The sequence below is a fragment of the Mastomys coucha genome, unplaced genomic scaffold, assembly GCF_008632895.1.
Source record: "Mastomys coucha isolate ucsf_1 unplaced genomic scaffold, UCSF_Mcou_1 pScaffold15, whole genome shotgun sequence".
NCBI classification, from domain to species: domain Eukaryota; kingdom Metazoa; phylum Chordata; class Mammalia; order Rodentia; family Muridae; genus Mastomys; species Mastomys coucha.
In genome coordinates, this window is record NW_022196897.1 from 156271904 (window position 1) to 156293993 (window position 22090).

Below are 22090 nucleotides of genomic sequence, written 5' to 3' on the forward strand. Positions count from 1 at the left end.
CAAGATAGCAAGTTTGAAGCCACATGCTGAGTCTCATGGAGCCTGGGCTACTGGGTGCTACAAAAGCAGCCTCCAATTAAATCCAAGAAGAGTGCTGGAAAGCTGGATGCTTCTAACTACAGTCCCCACGAGGGGGGAGGGGGAGATGGGTGGGAAAAGCGGGAGCGCAAGCTGGCTCTAGGGACTAAGAGCAGTTAGGGTTCTATACTTAGCACCACATGGTGGCTCACAACCATCTCTAACTCCAGTTCGTGGGGATGTAACACCCTCTTCTAACCTCCATGGGCACATACAAAAAATACGTTTTTAAAGTAATTAAGCAAAAATTGAACTTAAAATAGGAAACAGGACCCAGGCAAGATAGGTCAGTGGGTTAAGGATTTCTGCAGGTAAACCTAACAACCTGAGTTTGATTACCAGGACCCACAAAGAAGGAGAAAATGATCCCCTGAATGTTTCTCTCCCCCCCTCCCTCCCTCCCTCCACCCTACCCCCACCACACACGCAATCAGGAACACAATGAAAACCAGAACACCAGAACTGTAAAACACCAAATCTATATTTACATCCACATATAATAACATAACTTTAAGCTGAAATATATCATAAATAAAGCATGTCTACTGACAACTTAAGTATCAACAATTAAAATAAATCAAACTGGAATGAAATAAATACATTAGCAAAAATCCAACGCATGTACCTCTCCTCACATGTACTGCTGCCTCATAGGGAAGGACACACAGCCAGTTATCCCAGAGTTAATACTGATGACAAGAACATACTGAAGCACAAAGGGCTGCTTAAAGAAGAAGAAACCCTGGAATTCTCATGCATTCAGAAAACATAGCTAGAGAAATCTGAAAGCCCCCCAAATTTCAGCATTACACACATTGTTTTCTAATAGATTTGGTGATTTTTGGCCCCTGTTGTATATGACCCCTCCAGATTTACATGTACTGTCTCCGAGAGCAAGCTTCCTGTACACTCACTGCATTTAGGCAAAGACGGCATCAATCACTTTGCAAATGTGTTAATCTTCAAAGACGGGCTATAAAAGTGCAGACCTAAGAAACAGTCTAGATTATGTACATATGGCTCAGCTTGTGGACGGGAACAGGGCCTAGTGTACATGTTCCTGATACAAAAGCACTTTCTACAAGAGCAGACACATCTCAACACAGGAGGTAAGTTGACTCCCAAGGACCCTTCATGGTACACAAGGAGGGTGGGGGAAGTCTTTGAGCTCTTCACCCTTTTGTCCCATTGAGAGGGGTAGAGAGCAAGAAAGAGGAGCAGTGCAAATTTATTTTTGAAACAGTTTCTTAATAAAATATTTTGGGTTTGCTAAACCCATGAACTGCTGGATAAACTCAGATATCAAAAGAACTCAAGTTTAAAATGCTGAGTGAGCTAGCTGGTGGCTGTCCTCCCTCCATGCCGAGCTGCCTGTGCACGGAGGAAATCACCCTGAAACAAACCATGGAGAGACTCCGGTGTCTTCTCTCCCTGCCTCTCAAGGAGGCTCAGGCAGCAGTTCCTCACCCAGACTCAAGGTGTCCACGCCTCAAACACCAGACACATCAAGACTCCAAATACAAACTAAAATATTTCCCCAAACTTTCCACTCCCTTTAAAATTGCTTCCAAGCGTGCAATTCACACAAGGAGATGTGGTATATTTATCTAGACTTAACTCAGGCAACTCTCCGAGACACCAAATCTTTCAAAAGAAAAGAACTTAGCTAGCTCCCCACGGAGCCTGGCTCTCCGTGACATCGGCCACTCTACAGAGAAAGCCGCTCTGTAATCAACACCCGCTCATAGGCAGCGCACTGTGCCCAGGGCCGCGTGCCGGTCCCGGACAGCCTGCACACACCAGCTCCAGCAGCTGTACTAAAAGGTGCCAGGGTAGTGCCTGCTGACCTCAGGATGCACAGGCATCTTCTGAGTGTCAGCGCTTCATCAGCAATGTGAAGACAACCAAGAGACTCAGTGAGAATAGGCTTTAAAACATGTTTTAAATGAAAAGCATAAAGAAGCAGAAAATGCTCAAATCATTGAGCTCCATGAGGGAGAGACACACAGTACTTAAGCAAGTTTACCATGTCGGTATTTACAGTTACCTGAGGTGCAAGCTTTACAACATTCCCCACCCCACCCACCCCACCCCAAATGATTTCTTTTCAGCAGCGCTCAAGTATGCAAAAAAACTTATTTGGTCAATTCTTTAAAAAAATATTTAGGGACAAAATAGATTTCAGTGCCCCTGGCGCGCGGCCCACTGCTCCCACTAGTTTTATTGCTATTTGGTACAAAGGTAACAGAACTGTAGAGAATGTAGTGTTCCTTCTCCGCTCCTCTCAGGTCTATGTACAATTCAGTCACAGCTTGTTCAGTAGCTATCATCGTGTGCTCTCAGAAGATGAACCAACATGTGATTCCGTGGAAAGTGTGTACTTGCATCCAGGGATCTAATGGGAAAGCATTGAAAATGATTAGAAAAGCACACAATCATTAAAGGATCCTAAGAAATAAGCTGGAGAGATGGTTCCACACCAGCTCTTCCAGAGAACTCAAGTTAGCATCCCAGCACCCATGTTAGATGGCTCAATCATCTGTAGCCCCAACTCCCAGGAAGCCAACACCCTTTCTTTTGGTCTCCAAAGGCCCCTGCACTCACAGGGCATTCACTCAAAGATGCAGATAAACAAACTCATGGGGTCTTATAGCGTAAGAGAAGACAACTAGGGGGACGAGGACGTGCAAAGGTTTCCGCTGACTCCAAGCTACACAGCTAGGCAGACTACTCAGGAGAACGAAATAATTTACACCAGGACCCAGGACCCAGGACTTGGCACATCCCAACTGGCAACGCCAACTGCCACCAACCCAGAAGGGGACACGGGTGTGCTGGCTCACTTCTGTAACACCAGTACTGAGGAAACTGAGGCAGGATTACCAGGTTCAAAGCCAACCTAAGTTTCACAGCGAGACCCTATTCCCTCCTTCCCCCGCATTCCAAAAAGATGAAAATCAAAATAGCTGGAGGCACAGCCCAGTGTTAGAAGCCCTGATTAGTGAGGGTGAGGTACTTGGTCAGACGCTCACATATCACAAGGAAGTAAAGGGCCCAGGAACGCCAACATCCTTGTGCCCAGGCTATAACACATAAAAGGACAAGCAGACAGCGTTGGGCTCAGGAAGCTCATGTCCATCAAACCTGCAAGCCCAGAGGGAAAACACAGCTCTGCCTCGACAGATCAGGGCTTCACAATGCTTTCAATCACCTCTGAACTAAAACAGCAGGCCCAGCTTCACCTCTGTGGAGACCCAAGCCTACCTCCTCGCACTGGCTTGGAGTGTGTGCCTCCAGCCTGGGATCAGCAGACCTTAAAAATCCAATGTGGCTGTTGTGGCAGGGAAGCAGCTATGGACTGTATGTAAACAAATTTCTAGAAGAGCAGTCAGTGCTCTTAAGCACTGAGCTACTGGGCTGCTCTTAAGCACTGGGCTGCTCTTCCAGAGACCAGGGTCCTGCTCCCAGCGCCCACATGGCAGCTCAGAGCTGTTATTCCAGTTCTGGGGAAGCAGACACCCTCACATATACGGAAAACACCAATGCACATAGAATAAAAAATAAATCATTAATGAATTTAAAAAAAAATGGGGCCACTTAGATGGCCCTTGCTGCTGAGCCTGAAGATTGGAGTAATCTCACACGGTGGAAGGATAAACCAACTCCTAACACTCTCCGTGTACCCACCCACACTGAGGACAAGCCTCAATCCAGAAACAAATGTCATTCTACAACAGTAACAATCACTTTTAGAAGTTCAAAAAGAAAATGAATTTGCTATTATCCCAGTAAAACCAATACAATGTATTTAAGGACAACCATGCTTACCGTTTCCCAAGAATCACAACTCAAGATGTTTTGTCGTTTGGTCGATAATGTGTACTGCCAATAAAATTCTCATAGCTCCTCTTCTGCAGCATGCTGTTAGACAGGTGCTGATAGGACACGGGCCTCTTTCCTAGTTGAAGAGAAAGAGAGGTGACTCAGAGCCCACACCAGTGATGGGGCTTCCACACCTTGATGACAACACTCCCCAGCCATAGCCCCCCCTTAGACTAAGAAAGGGCAGCAGCGCTGAGCACACCTCTAACCCCAGAGCTGAGGTGGAGGCAGGCAGAGATCTACTGAGCTAAAGCCAACCAAGGCTACACAATGTCAGACCTTGTCTTTTCAAAACAAAACAACCAAACCAAACAAACCAACCAACCAACCCACATATGCCAGGCCTGGTGACTCTTGCCCTTAATCCCAGCACTTAAGAGGCAGAGCAAGGGGAATATCTAGAAATTTGAGGCTATCTATCCTGGTTTACATAGTGAGTTCCTATCCTGGGGGGAAAAAAAAACCTAAGCTTGGCGCATACACACTTAAACTGAGTGCCAACAATGGCCCAGGCATTAGTCAGCAAAACCCAAGGCCTGGGTCTGGAGAAGGGAGCTGTGGTGTGTGTTCATCCACACATCAGTCACAGGCAGGTAAGTGTACAAATGCATAAACCAACTCTGTGGAAGAGGAAAGCGGGCGAAAGACGGAAACAACCTACCCACTTAAACTGTGGGATGCTGAAGACCTAAAGGCACAGGCAGCAATACTCCATCTGGACTGAGGATGGAGCTTAGCTGGCAGTGTTTGCCAAAGGCCCTTGGTTTGACACCAGTACCCATAAAGCACAAGTTACTACTTCATGACACTTTGAGACAAGTCACTGCAGTGGATGAAAACACTTGCTTTTTTCCCTAACAGGATGTATCCAGAAAGCACTAAACTGAGCGTTCTCAGGGCTTTACGGGGTGTACAGTTGGTGATCTCTGGAGCACTCAAGCCCTCGAGACAAATCTGCAAGAGATCACCCGGTCGGCCCACCTTCCTCCAGCACAGGGAAGCACCACAAACTGCCATCAAACACTGGAAAGGCAATGCTGCCCTATGACAGCTCTAAGTCACCAACAAGGTGGCCACTACATACAAGACCTGTCAGGAACACACCAACAGCAACACCCAGAACACCAGTGCCACTCACACACAGCTTCAGTCGGGAGCTCCTACACTTTCCCTTTCTGATAGGTCAAGGGCCCACCCATGTGGAGAAGTGGGCACAGAAGAATCCCAAACTCCACAACAGGTGTAAGTGTAGCCTTAACTGTGGAAAGGGGATGGGATGTGACAACCCTAAGCAAGGTTTCAGAGGCACTCAGGCTTTTTTCCTGGAATGATCTAAATAGCCCAGGCAAGTCTTGAGTCCCCTCCCACCTGCCCAACTGTCCCAGCTATCCAGAGTTGGGATGACAGGTGTGCCAACTGTCCCAGCTATCCAGAGTTGGGATGACAGGTGTGCTCCACCATGACCAGCTAGCACATGGACTTCAACAGCAAGGAAAGGAACTACTTTTAGCTTATTTTTATTTTTGTTTGATTCTACAGTTCCTCAAGACAATCCTGTAAAGCTCTAATGGCCCACAATCCATTGCTTCGTACTAGATAGGGACGAATGGTTGCCTGCATCTGAGAACTCAATGTTCCTGTGGGATGTGTTTAAACCCCAACCTAGTGCCTACAGTAATACCTTCAAGGGCTGGGCTGGCTCCTGTGTGTCCCACAGGTCCACAGGTCCACAGGGGTCCAGAGGCGCTGCAGGGCTTCTGCACGGTCAGCACACTGGGCGACTCCACCTCCCCAGGGCTCAGGAAACGGGCTTTGGGGGGCAGCACAGGTGGTGGGCACACACACTCTGGTGGTAACAAAGAGTTGATGCTCCTGACTACATGGTACTTGGGGAGCTCAAAGCCCCTTCTGCCATTGGGCCCAGGATGCTCTGTGTCCAGGGACACCACGGTGGACTTGAGTCTTTTGGGATGGGGCTCACTGTACTCTGCTGAGGCACTGCCAGCATTCCGATGGCAGTAGTAGTCTCTCCCTTGCTGTGCCCATGGGCCATCAACCTTCAGGGGATACTCAATAGAACCGTTACTGCTGCTGCTGAGCGGGGACGGGGTGGGAGCCGGCAGGGCCTTCAGTTTGGGCTCCGGTCTTTTCCCCTTCTCCACAACAGCAGGGGCACCGCCTTTGGGAAACAGCTCTGACTGCTGCTGCTTGGTGGCACTGAGGCCCCCAGCACTGGGTTGTGACCTGTGTGACTTCAGGTTACTTGGGGCTAAAGTGCTGTTGTCCGGTCCTGAAGTCTGGGGAGCTTTGCTTGGCCCTGAGGGTCCCTGCCGAACCTTCTCTGAGTGTAGGGACTTAGCCTGTGATGAAAAGGCGGTCTTGGCCTTGGGCTTGTGCAGGCCGGACAAGGGCGGCACGTCCTTTCCCAGCAGGGCAGGAGGGCACCCTGTGCGCCTGTTCCTCAGCACAGACTTGCTGCTGCCATTCTTGTGCGTGTCGGGGTTGTACCTGTGCTCAAGTCTCTGGTGCATCATAAGGACTTCTGGATAAAAGGTCTTAAAAGTACAAAAGGGGCAGGCAATGCTGGGGATGAGACACTTGCTCAAAGAGATTGCAGGACAGGCATGGAGCGCCCCCAGGGATAGATTCAAAGGCCTCTCCTGGCAGTCAGCACCAGGCTTGTGTCTGTAGTCGGCCTCCCGCTCCGTCTTCTCCCAGGCTAAGGGCCCAGCCCCCTCGGGTCTGCAGGCAGGGCTGCTGGCCCGAGGCTCCCCTGCTTTCTTTTTCTGCATGTCCAGATAAGCAGGGGCAGGACTCTTCCGCACTTTCTCGGCACTATCAGCTGCATTTCTATGGAAATCCTGAGTATCGTTGCTGTGTGCTGGTGGGAGAACACTCTGAAAGACAGAAGGCATCTCCTTAAGCTGCTTGGCAGCTGGGCTTCCCTTAACATCTTTGGCACCATCAAGAAATCTCTTTAAATTTTTGGTCTGCGCACTGTCAGCCGTTAGTAGCGTGTCCTGCGGATCCTGGCTCCGGCCTTCGCTTTTGGACTCAGCAGCGGTGGCGTCCACCGGCTGCTTATCTTTGTGGTGTCTCTCCAAGTGGTACCTCAGAGATGTCTTCTGGGCTGCAGCATACTCACAGAATTCACATTTGTATGGTTTTTCACCTAAAACGAGATATGCCACTGTATCATGATATTTAGGAAAGGTGCCAATAGAACTCTGCAAGCTAAACAAGCTATGACACCACATATGGGCTGTTTCCTCTCTGCCAATCCTCACAGCTAGGGCACCAATGCCACGCACTTTAAAATGTAAACCTGACTCCCAGTAAGGAAGGGCACGCTTTAACTGACCCGACCTTCACCGCAGCATCTGAGCACTTTTCAGCACGGCGGACTAAGCAGTGCACCTGAGCCACGGAAGCCCAAGACCTTCTCACCCGGGCCACCACTGCACCTACATCCCAACAGCACCAAATACACCCTCTGCTTCACTCCAGAGTCATAAAAGGGTTTTAAAATGTGGCATTTAAAAGTATTACTAAGTTTGCCTTAAGATATGGTAGCCATAAACCAACCTCAAAACAGGACCCAGTATTCAAGCTGCAGTGTTGTTGTAGACACAACAGCTGCAACACCACACTCTAAAGCCATCTGAACCACAGAGCAGCACACAATTGTTTTAGCTAACATGTTTTTAAAACCCAGTCCTTTACCTGTATGCGTTCTGAGATGAATATTGAGGTAATAGTTTGAACGGAAAAACTTCCCACAGTAACTACACTCTCTCGAGGACGGGGGGGGCTTTGCTTTTCCTCCATCATCATTTTTATCTTAAAGCAGAAACAAAAATAATGGTGTCAGTCAGCTGAAGTGCAGGATTCAGGAATTCAGACTCCAAGATTCTTGACACAAAACATTTGGGGGAAACCATTACAGAATTTTTTATTTTTGTCCTGGGTAGGAGTTTCAAAGGCTAAAATAACTAGCAAATGCCATCAGGCCGTTTTTCATGTCAGCTTGTGTGCTTGTGTTTTGGAGACAAGGTATGTAGTCCTGACTGGCTTGGAACTCAGACACACATACACACACACCCTCCCTGCCTCCATAGCATTGGGACTAACGGCGTGTGCCACCAGGCCCGGCACTACCCTGTGTATTCTGAATGTAGCCTAGTGCCCTAGTCAAGAGGTTCGTACTTTCATCATAAGAATGACCACTTAATAGATGAAACTTGAAACTTAACAGATAAACACTTTCGGTTCTTGACACTTGGCATATGCTACACCTGGTTCATGCTTAAGGTAGATGTGCGTCCACTGGCCAGAAAAACTGCCAGAACTCAGAACCAGTATTTGGAGGTGATGTAAAACCTCCCAACCACCAGCAGAAAAACAGCCTGATTACAGAAGCTACCACTAGAGGGCGGCAAGCACAAAGGAACCACAGAAGCAACCCAGCCTTGGCTCGGCAAGCACCTAGGAAAGCTGATCAAATGTAGCCAAGCTTGGGAAGGTGGGTCTGTGGTTCCAGAGCAATCTTTACTAGAATCCATTCCAAAGGCAGGGCTGAAGTGCCCGATGAGAAGGGCCCACTGAGGACAAGCTCTAACTAAACTGCCTGGGCCTTTCCACTCTCATCAGCCCACCAACTTGCAAGGGATGCACAACCGTGAAGAGAGGATGGCTGCACTAGTCTGTCAGTCCTGTCTGGGAGGTACATCTATCTCTTAAAGTCTAGATCAGGCCCATGGTGCAGCAGGGCAGTCAATTACAACTACACAAACTTCTCACTTGGGCTCCAAAATGCATAATTAAACTAAATTTTGCCTTACAAAACTTTATTTCCAATTACACATCTCTCCCCTTCTCTGCCAAGTGCTGCATTCTCACTAACTCCCAAAGGCCGTGGACCCACATAGCTGGGCGAAAGCAGGTGCTAACAGATGGGCTAGGCCTTCTCACCAAATCCTGTCAGGGACGGGGATCCGTAAAGCACACAACTACCTAAAATGGTCTAAGAGGCTTTGAAAAGTCATCAGAGCCTCTCTTTTTGAACTTCTTGAAGGTAAATATAAAGCAGACTAGAGACGGGGCATAGCGGGGAACCTTCAGCCCCACTGCACTCACAGCTATGCCCACAGCTTACCCTGCCTTGAGCTGTGTCTGGTGTGAGCTCCCTCATCAACACTGGCCTCACAAACAGCAAGGTGACCAGAGTGCACAGGGCAAATAGTCCCACAGCACAGGTAGTGGGCTGTGAGGAAGCTTCCCTGATCCTTCTGAGAGCATCAGAAACCCATGTAGGTGAAAGCATGAACACAGGCCCTGTCTAACAAGAATGGGAATGCCCGAGAGCTGGGAAAGTCCTGGGTCTCAGTCCCATAACTCCTAGCATTCTGCAGCAGGCCACAGCCTCAGTCCACTGCCTGAGGACGCCGGCAGCATCCTTGTTCTCTACCCGCTGGAGCACTAGCTATAAAAACTAAGTCCTCTGGGAGCAAAAGATACAGAGCCCTTTCATAATGAGGTTTTGGACTGGCCTTTTAACTCACCTCCTTACTAAAGAAGGGAGATAGGCCTGAGATGCTTCTAGGAGACTACACAGAGATACCACAGCACTGAGATGAGAACCTGACTCCAGATCCCCCTGTAGCAAATGCTGCTTGGGAGGCAGCAGAGTACTCACCCAAATTGAGCCCTTCAGGGAGCCCATCCTCAGATCCATCTTCAGAGCCCCCTTCACGGTCCCCGGCCCCACCATCCTCCAGAGTGGTGCTGAGGTCTGGGGAGCAGGTCCCAGGCTGCCTTGCATCCACAGCCATGGTGGGTGATAGGGCATCAGCCCTCCTGTCCTTCCTGTGCACCCTGGAGTGCAGGACCAGCTGGTGGTATGTCCTGAAGGCTTTGCTGCACTCAGAACAGTGTGTGGGCTTCTCCTTGCTACTGGGCAACTTGGGATCGTCCCCAGAAGGCACTTCACTATTAGCATGTCTAGGCTTCTCTTTGTCTTGAGAGAGACCTGGACAACTGTTTCTACTTGTTTTGGACTTTCCAGAACCTTCCGCCTTACCCCCAGCCCATATTTCTCCTAGTTCCTCTTTCTCTGAACATGAGTCATCATTGTCCGTGCTTCCTTCTTGGCCTGCCTCTTTCACCTCTTCTTGGGCAATGGCCACTTTTCCTTTGGTAGCCAACTGCCATGCCTGGTAGGTGGTGAAAGGGTCAAGCTGAGGTATACAGGTCACGGGCTTCACTGTACTATCTGCAGTTGATCTGGGTCTCAAGTTCAAAAAATGCAGTAGTTCTTCCCTCGGGGATGTGGGTTCCTCTTGGTGGGCATCAGGGGCTATGTTGCTGGCACTGGGGACAGTTTCTTTGGCATGAACCTTGCTGTGCTCAATGAGGCTCTGCTTGTTTGGGAAGAGGAAGCCACAGACCATGCAGATCTTGTAGGGAGAGGAGAAAGTCCCGGGTGCGTGTGCCTGCACCACTTCATTGATGGTGGCTGGACTCTCCATGCCTTGCTGCAGCTTGCTCCTGGTGCCAGACTTGCCGTTGTGTGTGCGCATGTGGTTCTTCAGGAACCACGGCTCCTTGAATCTCCTCCCGCACATGCTGCACCCATACGTGAAGGAGTCCTTATGTTTCTTCATGTGGCTCTCAACATCAAAAGCCACTGGGAATGTCTGCCCACACACATCGCAGCTCAACTCCTCCGTGTCTTTGCTACTCTTCTCCTTCGGTGGCTCTGTTGGCACCTGACCTTTATCAAGGGGACTGAGGTACTCGGCCTCCACTCGCAGAACAGCTGGCTCGCAGAGGATGGGCCGATGCTGCACTAGCACATGCTGGTTGAGATCCTCTGCCTGAGAGAAGACCTGGCTGCAGAACATGCAATCCAGGGGCATGTGGCCCTCTGCTGCTGCCATGCTCCTCTCCTGAGCAGCTCGGAAGGGGACTGCAGCCGGCCCTTTTATGGGCACAGCATCATCCACCTCCATCTGGGTACCTAGAGAGCTGCCAAGGACTTCCGGCCCGTCCATGTACACGAGGAGGGATTGTGTAGGCATGCTGCCAGCTACTTCAGGGTCTGACAGGACTGACAATCCAGCTGTCTGCTGAGGATCTCTGGAGTTAGAATAAGGCCACTTGTGTGATATTACCACTCAAACCTCCAGGAGCCCCGGGCGTCAAAATCAGAGCAACTGTAAGTTAGAGGGATATGTATATTCCAGAGCTTGGGTAAGCTCAGCGATGGAGATGGCTTTTTGCACAAACAAGGCATCCAGGCTGCCCTGGGCCGTGATTCAGACGTGAGTCAGCATGAGGGCAACAGTCCTGTCCATCTCCACTGGGTGAGTGGCTCAGTTGAGCAAGACGTTGATCCCAGCAATGTGAAGACAAGGGATTTCCAAAATCTGAAAGGAAAAAAACAAGCCTCAGTGCGGACGGCTCAGGAACGGGGCTGGGCCTGTGAGTCACATGACCTCTTCCACAAAAAAGGGGCTACTAGACTCAACTGCCTCACCTTTAACTAATCCATAATGCATCCTGCTAAACGTGTTTGTTAATTAAATCATTAGCATATTTCCCATCCAATACACTTACTACTAAGTGAATAGAATTTCAGAGTCAGGAGACTTTTAAGCCAGAGCTCTGGTCACTGAAATATAAATGACCAGTTTAAGTAGGAAAGGGCAATGATAGGCCAGCCAGCCTGGACCATACAGTGAGTTCAAAGCAAGCCCTGTCAACATAAAACAGTCTCAAAAATAAATGAGCCAAACTTTATTGTTACAATTCTGCTGTCTCGGATGCCACCGAGACATACACAAGTCTCCTACACAGCGACTACAAGAGTTACAAAAGCACAACACCACAGAGCATGCCTTCAATCTCAGCACTCAGGAGGAAGACACAGGTGGGTCTGAGAGCTCAAAACCAGCCTGGTCTACACAGCAGAACTACATAAGGAGGAGTCCCTGTCTCAGAAGAAAGAAGTTATGAAAATGAGCTGACAAAATGAGACTGGTCCAAAACCTCAGATGACACAGGAGCCTTCCCTTGCATTGAGCATAGCCTTGACTCAAGACCCTGTTGTTTTGGGTACTGGATGCTGCCAGGCAGAGTTGGGCTCCAAAGGGTAAATGACCTACTAGATGCATAGGCCACTGACTTTCCAGTGTCCACATTTCTAGCAGGCCTCCTTGACCTGACTTCTGTGTGGATCATTCTTCCTTCAGAAGATACATCTCCTACCCATCTTACTCGGCCTTCACTGAGCCACTGGCCAGGCCAGGGAGAAGAGAGTGGCTTTAGTTAATACTCTATGGACTCTGATTTCCACTCTTGAAGATTTAATCCCTAAAAAAGTCAATGTTCTCCGCAACACAGAGGGTTTGTTTGTAAACAGCCCTGCCTTTCTCTCCATAGCTTGTGAATTCGGCCCAAGGAGACAAGCAGGCAGCTGAGCACCTGCCACAGGCCTCTCCCCCTCCGCTCTGTGTCCCAGCCCACAGCACCTGCCACAGGCCTCTCCCCCTCCGCTCTTCATCCCAGCCCACAGCAGTCATGAAGCTGGCTCTTCCCCTTCTACCCAGTAAGCAGCTGTGAGACTCCAGAACTCAGACTGGCAAGGAGCAAGCTGCTGGCAGTGCTTTACCTCAGTTTCTACCTTTGTTGCTATCACAATGGAGGACAAGTACCTGGAGTGGTTACCATCCTATGACATAACAGAGACCTGAGAACTGAGTTCCAGCCTAGGTCAGGACCCTCAAGGTGTCAACCCAGGGTGCACTTTCTGTGGTTAAAACTACAGCAAAATTGACAAGTACTACACCCTGTCTATGACTGAGGGCAATTCCACACAACCAAAGCACTGGCAGCATTCTCAGATTGGGCCCAGTGATTCAGATTTCTACACATTCACTAAGCAACGCCCACAATCCAGGCAGATGTTCACTGAAGAATTAACCACATAGTCAGGAAAGGCAGGACCACACCCAGTTGACCCGATCCTGTTCTGAGCCAGAGGGTTGACTGCACCTGGAATACAGTCAGTTACCAGGTGTCCTTTCTTCTTTGAAGCTCTACAATAAGCACTTTAAAATAGCAGAAAAGCAGCAGCAATATCTAATAGTGAGTTCCAGGCCAGCCAGGAACTAATGTGAAACTCTATCTCAAAAAAGCTAAAAGTAACCCTGTTTGAGTTGGGGCACAGGAGACAGGAAGGGAGGATCAGGAGGGGAGAGAACCATTGACCCTTTAAGCCTCAGCTTCTGGAACACCACTCCTCTACAAGGTCCTTTCCAAAAAGTTACCAAGCCCTGGCTCAAGCCATGACCAACCTGGGGGTAGAAGAACACAGCCGCAGGAAGCACCTGTCTGCCCCAGGCAGTCAGATGAAGAAAAGAGCAAGGCTGGAAGCTCCTCCTCCTGAGGCTCCCACCACAGTTTAATAGTCAACTGTGTTCAACCGGAGTCCTAGACAGCGTTAGTTACAGCATCTGAAGACTCAAATGCAAGCCTGGCCCACACAAGCCCCACCCACCTTCTACTGTGGTTCTGCTGTGACTGCTCCAGACTAATATATATATACAGTCCCTATCTAAAACTGGCCTATGAGGAAATACAAATTTAAAAGATAAGACAAAATCTAAATTCCCGTTTGCTGTAAATTGTCTTCCTCCATCATGATTTTAAAGATTTTAAAAGGGTTTACAAATATAAAAAAACAAAAACAAAAACAAAGATCCAAAGGCCAGAGTTGCTGGCTACCCCTGCTCTTTCTCTGGGACCTGACACTGACTGAAAGACACCCAGAACTTTGACAGAAACAGGGGTCTGAAGCAGGACACATCTCTCAGGCCACCTCTGCCACCTGTTCTGATGCTAAAATGAACCATGAAGCCAGAGGTTACACCTCATGAACTCTCTACAACCAAGTTTTAACAGTATTTAAGATAATTTTATTTATTTATTTATTTATTTGGTTTTTTGAGACAGGGTTTCTCTGTACAGCCCTAGCTGTCCTGGAACTCACTCTGTAGACCAGGCTGGCCTCAAACTCAGAAATCCACCTGCCTCTGCCTCCCAAGTGCTGGGACTAAAGGCGTGCGCCACCACCACCTGGCAATTATTTTATTTTTTAGTCTTTTATTTATGTGTGGGGGGGGGGTAAGAGAGGGATGTCAGATCCCCTGGAGCCAGAGTTTCAGGCAGTTGTGAACCATTTGACATGGATGCTAGGAACTGAACACATGTCCGCTGAAGTGCAGCCAGTGCTGTGAACTAATGAATTATCTCACCAGCCCTCCAAGATTTTTGTTTAGTTGTTGTTTGTTCTTTTGAGACAGGATTTCTCTCTCTCCTGGAACTCTCAGTTCCATGCCATGGTAGGCCATGTTTGGCCTTAAACTCAAAGAGCACTGGAATTAAAAGAGTGTGCCACCAAACCTGGCTTCTCCCAGATTTCTTCCCCATACTATACAACTGCCAGCCATTCCTGAGTGTGGTCAGGTGCAGAGCACTAGAGTACACCACGGTACCATGCGGAATCTGGGGTTGCACCGTGGTACTGACAAACAAGACTGTACTCCCTGAGTCTGTCCCCACCTGAGGGCCACCAAAATCTGGTAGCAGGTGCTCACCCCCCTCATTGAGAATCTGCTCAATTCCTGCTCAATTCCTGCTCAACGGTAAGGCAACAAAATAACTAAAGGTACTCGTGAGAAAGGTAAGCGTGCATGCACCAATTAAAACCAACTTGCTAAACTCTTCAAGAATTGCACAGATGGAGTTTCAGAACCTATCAAGAGCTGTGCGCTACTGTAATTACTACCTAACAAGTGGTCCCTCTGCCTCAAGTGTGCAAGCAAACGTAGCTTTCCCAAAATGTTCTAGCCTTCCTCCTGAAGTGCAAGAGGCAGGCACCAGGACTCCCAGGGAGTTTCGCTTCAAAGACTACTTCTTGACATAACTGAAGAACATCACCACAATCCAAATTTGTCTGGACGCCAGGAAGACAAGGATTCTAACCACAAAAGCTTGTTAAAAAGTACTTTGCAGGTCCCGAGTTCAATTCCCAGCAACCACATGGTGGCTCACAACCATCTGCAATGGGATCTGATGCCTTCTACTGGTGTGTCTGAAGACAGCGACAGTGTATTCACATAAATAAAATAAATAAATCTTTTTCTTTTTTTAAAAAGAGTGCTTTGTAAAAAATACGTTTTAAAAGTATTTTTCAATCTTTGTTCTTGTACTACAGGAAGCACTCAGACTCCAGTCCCACAGTTGTGGAGCCGGCCAGGGCCTCCCTCAGAATGCCTTACATTCTGAGAGCATGCTGGGGCTTAATGCCCATGAAATTCACTCAGTTACTCTTTTATATCCAACAACCTTTGAAACTCAGTAAGAAGCACATGGTTTTAACTGCTCAAGTATGTCTGATATTCTCAAAGTCACTAACTAGACACTGATGTGTGACTAAAGTGACACTGAATTCTACCAGCACCTGACTGAAAAGTTATCAATTATACGAGATACTGCAAAGGCCAATAAACTGCTCAAAACAGCTAACTGGGGGAACTGCCACTTGTGACAACTTGGACTGGAAAACACCACTGTACACAAATATGCTCATAGCTAGCTGCCCACGACCTTCAGACAACACATCTGTGCTCTTCCCATGAGTGTGCTAGTTCACATTTTTAGTAAAGGCTATCCCACCCCCAGTCAGGAGGGAGCAGTAACTGCTGACACAGCATTTAGGGTTCTCACAGGCAGTGATGGGCCATGGCCCACTTCACTCAGGCAAGAGGTACTCTAATAAACGCCTTAAGGCACTCAAATCACACAGCTAGGTTCTGGCCAATTTCTTTCTTTCTTTCCTTCTTTCTTTTGTGGTTGTTGTTTTCATTTGGTTTTTCAAGACAGGGTAGCCTGGATTGTCCTGGAACTTGCTCTGTAGACCAGGCTAGCCTAGAAATCCTGGAGATCCAATTCTGCCCTCCCATCTGACCCCCCTGTGCTGAGATTAAAAGCATGTGCCGCCCACCATCCCCAGTTATTTCTACCTTTAAAACTACAAAATTAAGGCTGGAGACATGGCTCAATAGTTAAAGGCATTACTGATTATTATTCTAGGGAACCTAGGTTCAATTCCCAGCATTCACATGGCAGCTCTCAGCCATCTGTAACTCAGGTACAGGGGACACACCACCTTCTTCTGGCCTCTAAAGGCATACATACAGTGCTTAGAAGTACATGCAGACCAAACACCTACACAAATGACGTGATGGGAGGGGTGCTTAAGACTCATCTACTTGGGCTGGAGAGATGGCTCAGCCATTAAAGTCTAGGCTCACAACCAAAATATAAGATTAATCTACTTGAGTGTTCAGCCTGAGTGGACATGCATGTGTTTGCAACACCTGTATGCAGTGCAGGATCTCCTGAAACTTGGAATTACGAATGGTTGTGAGCCACAAATGTGGGTTCTGGGAACCAAACTCAAGTGTCCTCTGCAAAGCAAGGGCTGTTAGCCTACTCCTCCTTCAGAACCCGGTAAGGACGAACTTCTACGCCAGTCTACGGTAACAATCACAACCTACCACTTTTTAAAAATCTATATTAATCTGTGTGTGTATGGGGGAATGAATGCATGTAGAGATCAAAGGGCAAACAATTTTAGGAAGTCAGCTCTCTCCTTCCAACAAGTATGTCCCAAAGAATCAAAATGCAGGTCTATCAGGCTTGGTGGCAAGTGGCCTGAGCTTTCGAGCCATCTCCATGGCCCCTAACCCTTGAACTTTTTGATCTTTCCACAATATTCCAAGGGGAAAGTGGCCAGGCCAACTTTCTGGGGTGGGGGTGGGGGTAGAACTCGCAGTTTAAATTCAGTGTCATAATCCAATCAATCACAGGCCAAACACTACTTTAAGGCAAGGTCAGAAGATCCTGGGCAAAGACGCCCAATTTCTTTAAAGTCCAACAGAGGACTGCCGGACATAGGCTCCAACCCTTTCCTAATAAACTGGAAACGCCTGACTCACCCCGAATCAGTTCAGGTGTGCTCAAGGATCCAGTTTTACTTTCAATATTATCAACCTAAAGATACTTATGTATCTGTAAACTGGCTTTCAAATATCCTGTGTTACCTGCTTTAAAACAGCTTATGAGGCAAATGACATTCTTGATAATTTTCAATTAGACAAGATAGAACATTGGGTCCCAAGTTTCTTGAAGTAACTTCCGCTTGTTCAGGGCAACTTTACATGTCATGTGCTTTGTAATCTGACAGGACCAACCATACAGAGGAAAAGGGTTTCAGGAAAACTGAAGCAGCAAACCCCACATTTACCTGGGCTTATCAACTCTCAGACTACAATGACTCAGTGTCTCTGTTCATGGCACATCTGTACACATAAATACACACACACACCATCAATAAACTGTATGTCCAATTACACGCTATGCAACTTTTTCCCAAGTTTCCACCCAAGTTTAAATGGCCAGAGTCTAAAGTAGAGCCAATTTAATTAGCTTCAAGTAGAATTCGAGCTCAAGAATAATACCCTTAAAGCCCAGGCGCTGTCCTCAACTTCATGGACCACCCCCCTTCTTACATTCACTAAAGTTACATAAATGCTAGTTACCTGTTTGCAGCTCAAATTAAATAAAAATAAAACCTCTTTTCTAATAAGACCATTCATTGCTGGAAATAGTTACACGTTAAGAGTAGGAAATAGCCAGGCAGTGGTTGTGCACGCCTTTAATCCCAGCACTTGGGAGGCAGGGGCAGAAGGATTTCTGAGTTCGAGGCCAGCCTGGTCTACAGAGTGAGTTCCAGGACAGTAAGGGCTACACAGAGAAACCCTGTCTCAGAAAACCAAAGAGTAGGAAATAAAAACTGCTATCAAAGCTGTCTGAGTCCTGTTGAGTGCTGGAGCATCCAGAGTGTCAAAGGAGCTTCTTTACATGATAAGCTGTTTTGTCTTAAATCTGACTCACCATCACAATCACCCACTGAAACCAGCCAGAGTCAACTGGTAAAGCTAAAACACAAAAGCCAGGAGCAGGGCTTACTCCTGCACACACACCTTGGCTCAGTTGCCTCCCTGGGTTCACTGTATTTATTTCCCACCTTTATCACAAAATTATCAAACTGGCCCCAAATTTCTAGTAGCTCATAATGTTGCTAGCTTGGGCAGGAAGCAATGGACTGTTTAGAGAGCTGCAGTCAACAAACGTCCAAATGGAAGTTCTCTAGGCAGCTCAGCATAAAGGGGTAATTTGTGGTAGCAGCTGGCTAACAGGGACGTCTTCCCCCCCAATCCCCCACTTCTTTGGAAGCTAGATATATCTAAGAGCTGAGCTTGCTCATCAGGAGAGAAAGGTTTTAGGAGAAAATAGTGGTTTATCTCCCCCCACCCCCACTCCCCACCAACTTCCTTCAATGCAAGATTTCTATCTACCCCCGTGGTCTGAATTCAAAACCCTTTGGCCCACATACCATTGCAAATTTGCCTGGCTATATTACTGGCTGGCCAAGAACCTTAATCCACACCACCTAACCGAAAGGCCAGCTTTTCAGCTCCTACAGTGCCCTCACAAGGAGGCCTTAAGTGATACTCCACCGGACTTGCCCTACACAGCAAAGCGAAGGACATTCCCTTGTGTAATAATACCCCTTCTTCCCTGGGCATTTCAATTAGTTAACACCCAACCCCTGAAAATCAGGAGCTGAGGTGTGTGAGTGGAGGCTCCTCTACTATCACAGCTTCCTCACAGGCCTGTAGCTAAGCCCTTCCTGGTTCAGGATATTTATTAGGATAGAAATCCTTTAATTCGATTTTGGTAGCTGTTCAACACATCTTCCAGGTTTTTATTTTTTAATAACCCTAAATTAAAAATTATTCCATATGCTCAGCTGTGATCAATTAACTACATTTTGATACTAATACTTAACAGTTTACCCAAACTGCCTGAAGTTGTTCCTTCTGATTCCAAAGATGAAAAAGCCACTTTTGATGTCTCAGCTTCTACTTCCCAGATTATTAATTACACCCAAGGCCACGGGATTAAACTGCAATGAGGAATCAGGAACCAGCCATCTAAAACAAATTATAGCTAGTGACCTCAAAAATCCAAAATGCAGGCCATACAGCATATATGAGATGGAACTATCTCATAATAAATTATGTTCTAGCAGACTGGAAACCCAGCTTCCTATGCAGTACTTTAAGGCCCCAGTCATCTGTTTTCACAGCAGTCAGACAGATCTTTTATGGCGTCCTGTGTTTTAGGCAGTCAAGGGTCATTAAAACTACTCCAAAGTTCTTGTCAACCAATATCATGTTTGGAACCAGTGAGAAAAAGAATGTCACTTGATAAAGTGACAAAGGAACTCATCTTCTGGAACCCCGAGGCTCTAATCAAGCAGCTCAGAATGAAGAGGGCTCCTGGGCTGGGGATAGCAGCCCTGCTGTGGCGAAAGAGCATTTCTTACTGAAGTGATGTTAAGGGAGAAGTGATTAGCACTCATCTGCCAGGAGACAGAGCCGAGTCACTGAGGGCCACCGTAGGCCTCAATTACTTCATCAGTTTATAAGAGACTTGATGATTAAGTCTTATTTTCAGATTTCCTCCAAAACAAGCCCACTGAAAAAGGATTAGGGGCTCCTATCCACCAAGTTTTTCTGCCAAAAATGGAAGCTAACAAAGAAAATGCAAATCCCTCCCCCTTGAAGAAGCCAGAGTCAGAACTTTCTATCCCCCTCTTCCTCCCCTACCACCTGGGGGGAAGAAAAAGAGAGTTATTATTAAAATAGATTCTTCAGCATAAAGGGGAAAATTTTTCTAAGTGGTATCTTACTTCCTTTTTTAAACTACGAAGTGAAAGGGAATAATACGAAGCCAAGACAATCAGGGAGTGTCAATCTCGCCAGTTATTCCACTAAAAGGAGATCAGAAGGCAAAGTGTGGAGGTGTGAGGATCAAAGGAACTGAGGACTAAAGAAACGTGTCCTTCCCCAGTTAGGTCTTTCACCTGCTTCCTCCTCTTGTATAAAGACCAAGGTAGAATCTAAAGAGCCAAAATATGTAAATTCCCAGAGATGACTAACGCTAACAATTCACAACTCAGTCTTCAGAGGTCACTGCCTCTTGGATTTTATACTTACATAACAGGAAAGCTGGCAGCATGGTGGGGGGATGTATGGGGTGACTCGATCAAATCAGGGTTCAAAATAACCAAAAAGCCTAAATATACCACCAGACTCCAGAAATTTGAAAAAAACAGTATCTAAAATACGGACGGACTTCTCCAGCAGGAGGGGGTGAGGTCGTCTACCATTAAGGACACACCTTAAAACTTCCCAGCACATTAACTAAGCACAAACTAGTGGTTTGATAGATCCATTCTCCAGACAGAAAGCAATGAGGCTACTTCTCTGCACTTGTCACTACTGAAAAAAAAAACTTTTTTTGAAACTAGACCTGTTACTCATCCTTCCCGAAGCAAAAACTTAACATCCGATACCTGATTTGGTACCAAGGTGGTCGGTTCACTTTGGGAAAAGTAGTCAAGAAGGCGGCTATGGACGTTTTTCACTTACAAAGAGAGGTGAAAGGCCCCCTGAGGCCCCTACCTAGTTGCCAGGCATGGCCAGCAGCTGTGGCTACCCTGCCTCTTCTTTTGTTGGCCTTAATCTCATGTCAAGTTATTCAACCACCTCAAAAGGGATGAAGACATAATTGAATCAACCTGAAGGAAATCAGACCTAGGCCTCTTAAAACATACAACTTAATGGCTCCAACCCATCTCAAACCAGGAAACTGGCCACGGGATCCTGTGGTACACATGGTGCCCTACAGCCCTCGACCCCAGGCTGGCGCCCCTTAATCAACGCATGCTCAGGAATGCCTGTTTCTCAGAAAGAGAAACTAAGGTTCACAGGACACGGCCCTGGAGGCTGGGAGCGACCACCCCTGCGCCCCGACCCAAACAATAAAAAGTTAAAAAGTTTCTACTACTGGGAGAGTGCGGACCGGCCCCCACCGGGGATCCCAGAAGCGGGCCCCCGGGACTTGGGCTCACTTCAGGAAGCAAACCTTTCGGGAAAAATCCCCGCCCGCTGTCCCCACCCCCACCCTCCCCGCCTAAGAATGCGCTTCCCGTGCGCCGAGGGTCTGAGGCGGGGGCGCCCTTCGCGGTACGCCCGCTCGTGTAGAGGCTAAACTGAGGCGCACGGGGCGGCGCCCTCGGACGTGCGGTTCCGCCTCCCGCCACCCCGCACCAACTTCCCACGGGAGTTTGCGGGGCGTTCTAACTTTGGGAGTGAAACCGAACACCTTCCCCGGCTGGCAGGACGCAGCCCGGGCAGGGGCCCGGACCCCCGACGGCCACGCCGCGCCGGGCGGGCTATTGTCTCGGCCGTCCCTCCCAGCCCCACGCGCGGCCACGGCCGTGGGGACGCGGCCCCGGCGCCCCTTTACCTGCGGCCGTCCGGCTGCACCGCCCAGCCGCGGGCAGAAGGAGCGGCAGGGGCGGCGCGGCCTTTGTGCGTCTGCCGCTAGCCCCGACAGCGCGGGGACCGGGACGGGGCCGCGCCATGCCCGCCTCCCACGGCCGCGGGCGCCGGGACCCCCACCCCCACAGCGGCTCCGGGGGGCCGGGCTCACCTCCGGCGCGGGGGCGAGGGAGCGGCGCGGGCGCCCCCTACTCGTCCGCGCGGGGACAGTGCAGGCGCGGGGTCCCTGCGCGGGCGGGCGGGCAGCCGGCGTCCGGCGGGGGGACTGTTGGGGCAGAAAGTGCTCGCAGCAGCTGTTGCGCCCTCCCCCCCGGCCGCGCCGCCTGACGCCCCGCCCCCGGCCGCGCCGGCCACGCCCCCTCCGTGCCCGCGCGTGTGCGCAAGCGCGCCCCTGGCCCGCCCCCCGCCGCCGGCCACGCCCCCCGCGGACCCCCGAGGCGCGAGCCCCGCGGAGCGGCGCGCGCACCCCACGCCCACCCCGTGGGCTCCCGCGCACGCGCGCCCCGCGCCGCGTCCCGCCATCCGGCCTAACGTGGCGCGCTCGCGCCCGGGCTGTTCCAGTGACAGGTATTCTGGGGTGGGGCGGG

The 22090-nt window shown here is 49.0% G+C and overlaps 1 protein-coding gene across 6 annotated transcripts in view; it reads right to left on the reverse strand.

Moving 5' to 3' along the window:
- Window positions 1-541: 541 nt before the first annotated feature.
- Window positions 542-22090, reverse strand: part of Znf217 (zinc finger protein 217) — a 33348-nt gene continuing 11799 nt past the window's right edge. For 2 of the 6 annotated variants that reach the window (XM_031372871.1, XM_031372869.1), the window contains exons 3-7: window positions 9656-11387; window positions 7684-7800; window positions 5642-7132; window positions 3907-4036; window positions 2254-2473 (exon numbers count right to left, since the gene is read on the reverse strand). In XM_031372871.1, coding sequence (XP_031228731.1) covers window positions 3927-4036; window positions 5642-7132; window positions 7684-7800; window positions 9656-11039 — 3102 coding nt within the window. In that variant the 5' untranslated portion in view covers window positions 11040-11387 and the 3' untranslated portion in view covers window positions 2254-2473; window positions 3907-3926. Of the gene's footprint in view, window positions 2474-3906; window positions 4037-5641; window positions 7133-7683; window positions 7801-9655; window positions 11388-12444; window positions 12466-12491; window positions 12688-21468; window positions 21623-21654; window positions 21824-22090 lie in introns of those variants that run through there. The other 4 variants (XM_031372870.1, XM_031372872.1, XM_031372868.1 and 1 more) reach the window with 4 other exon arrangements.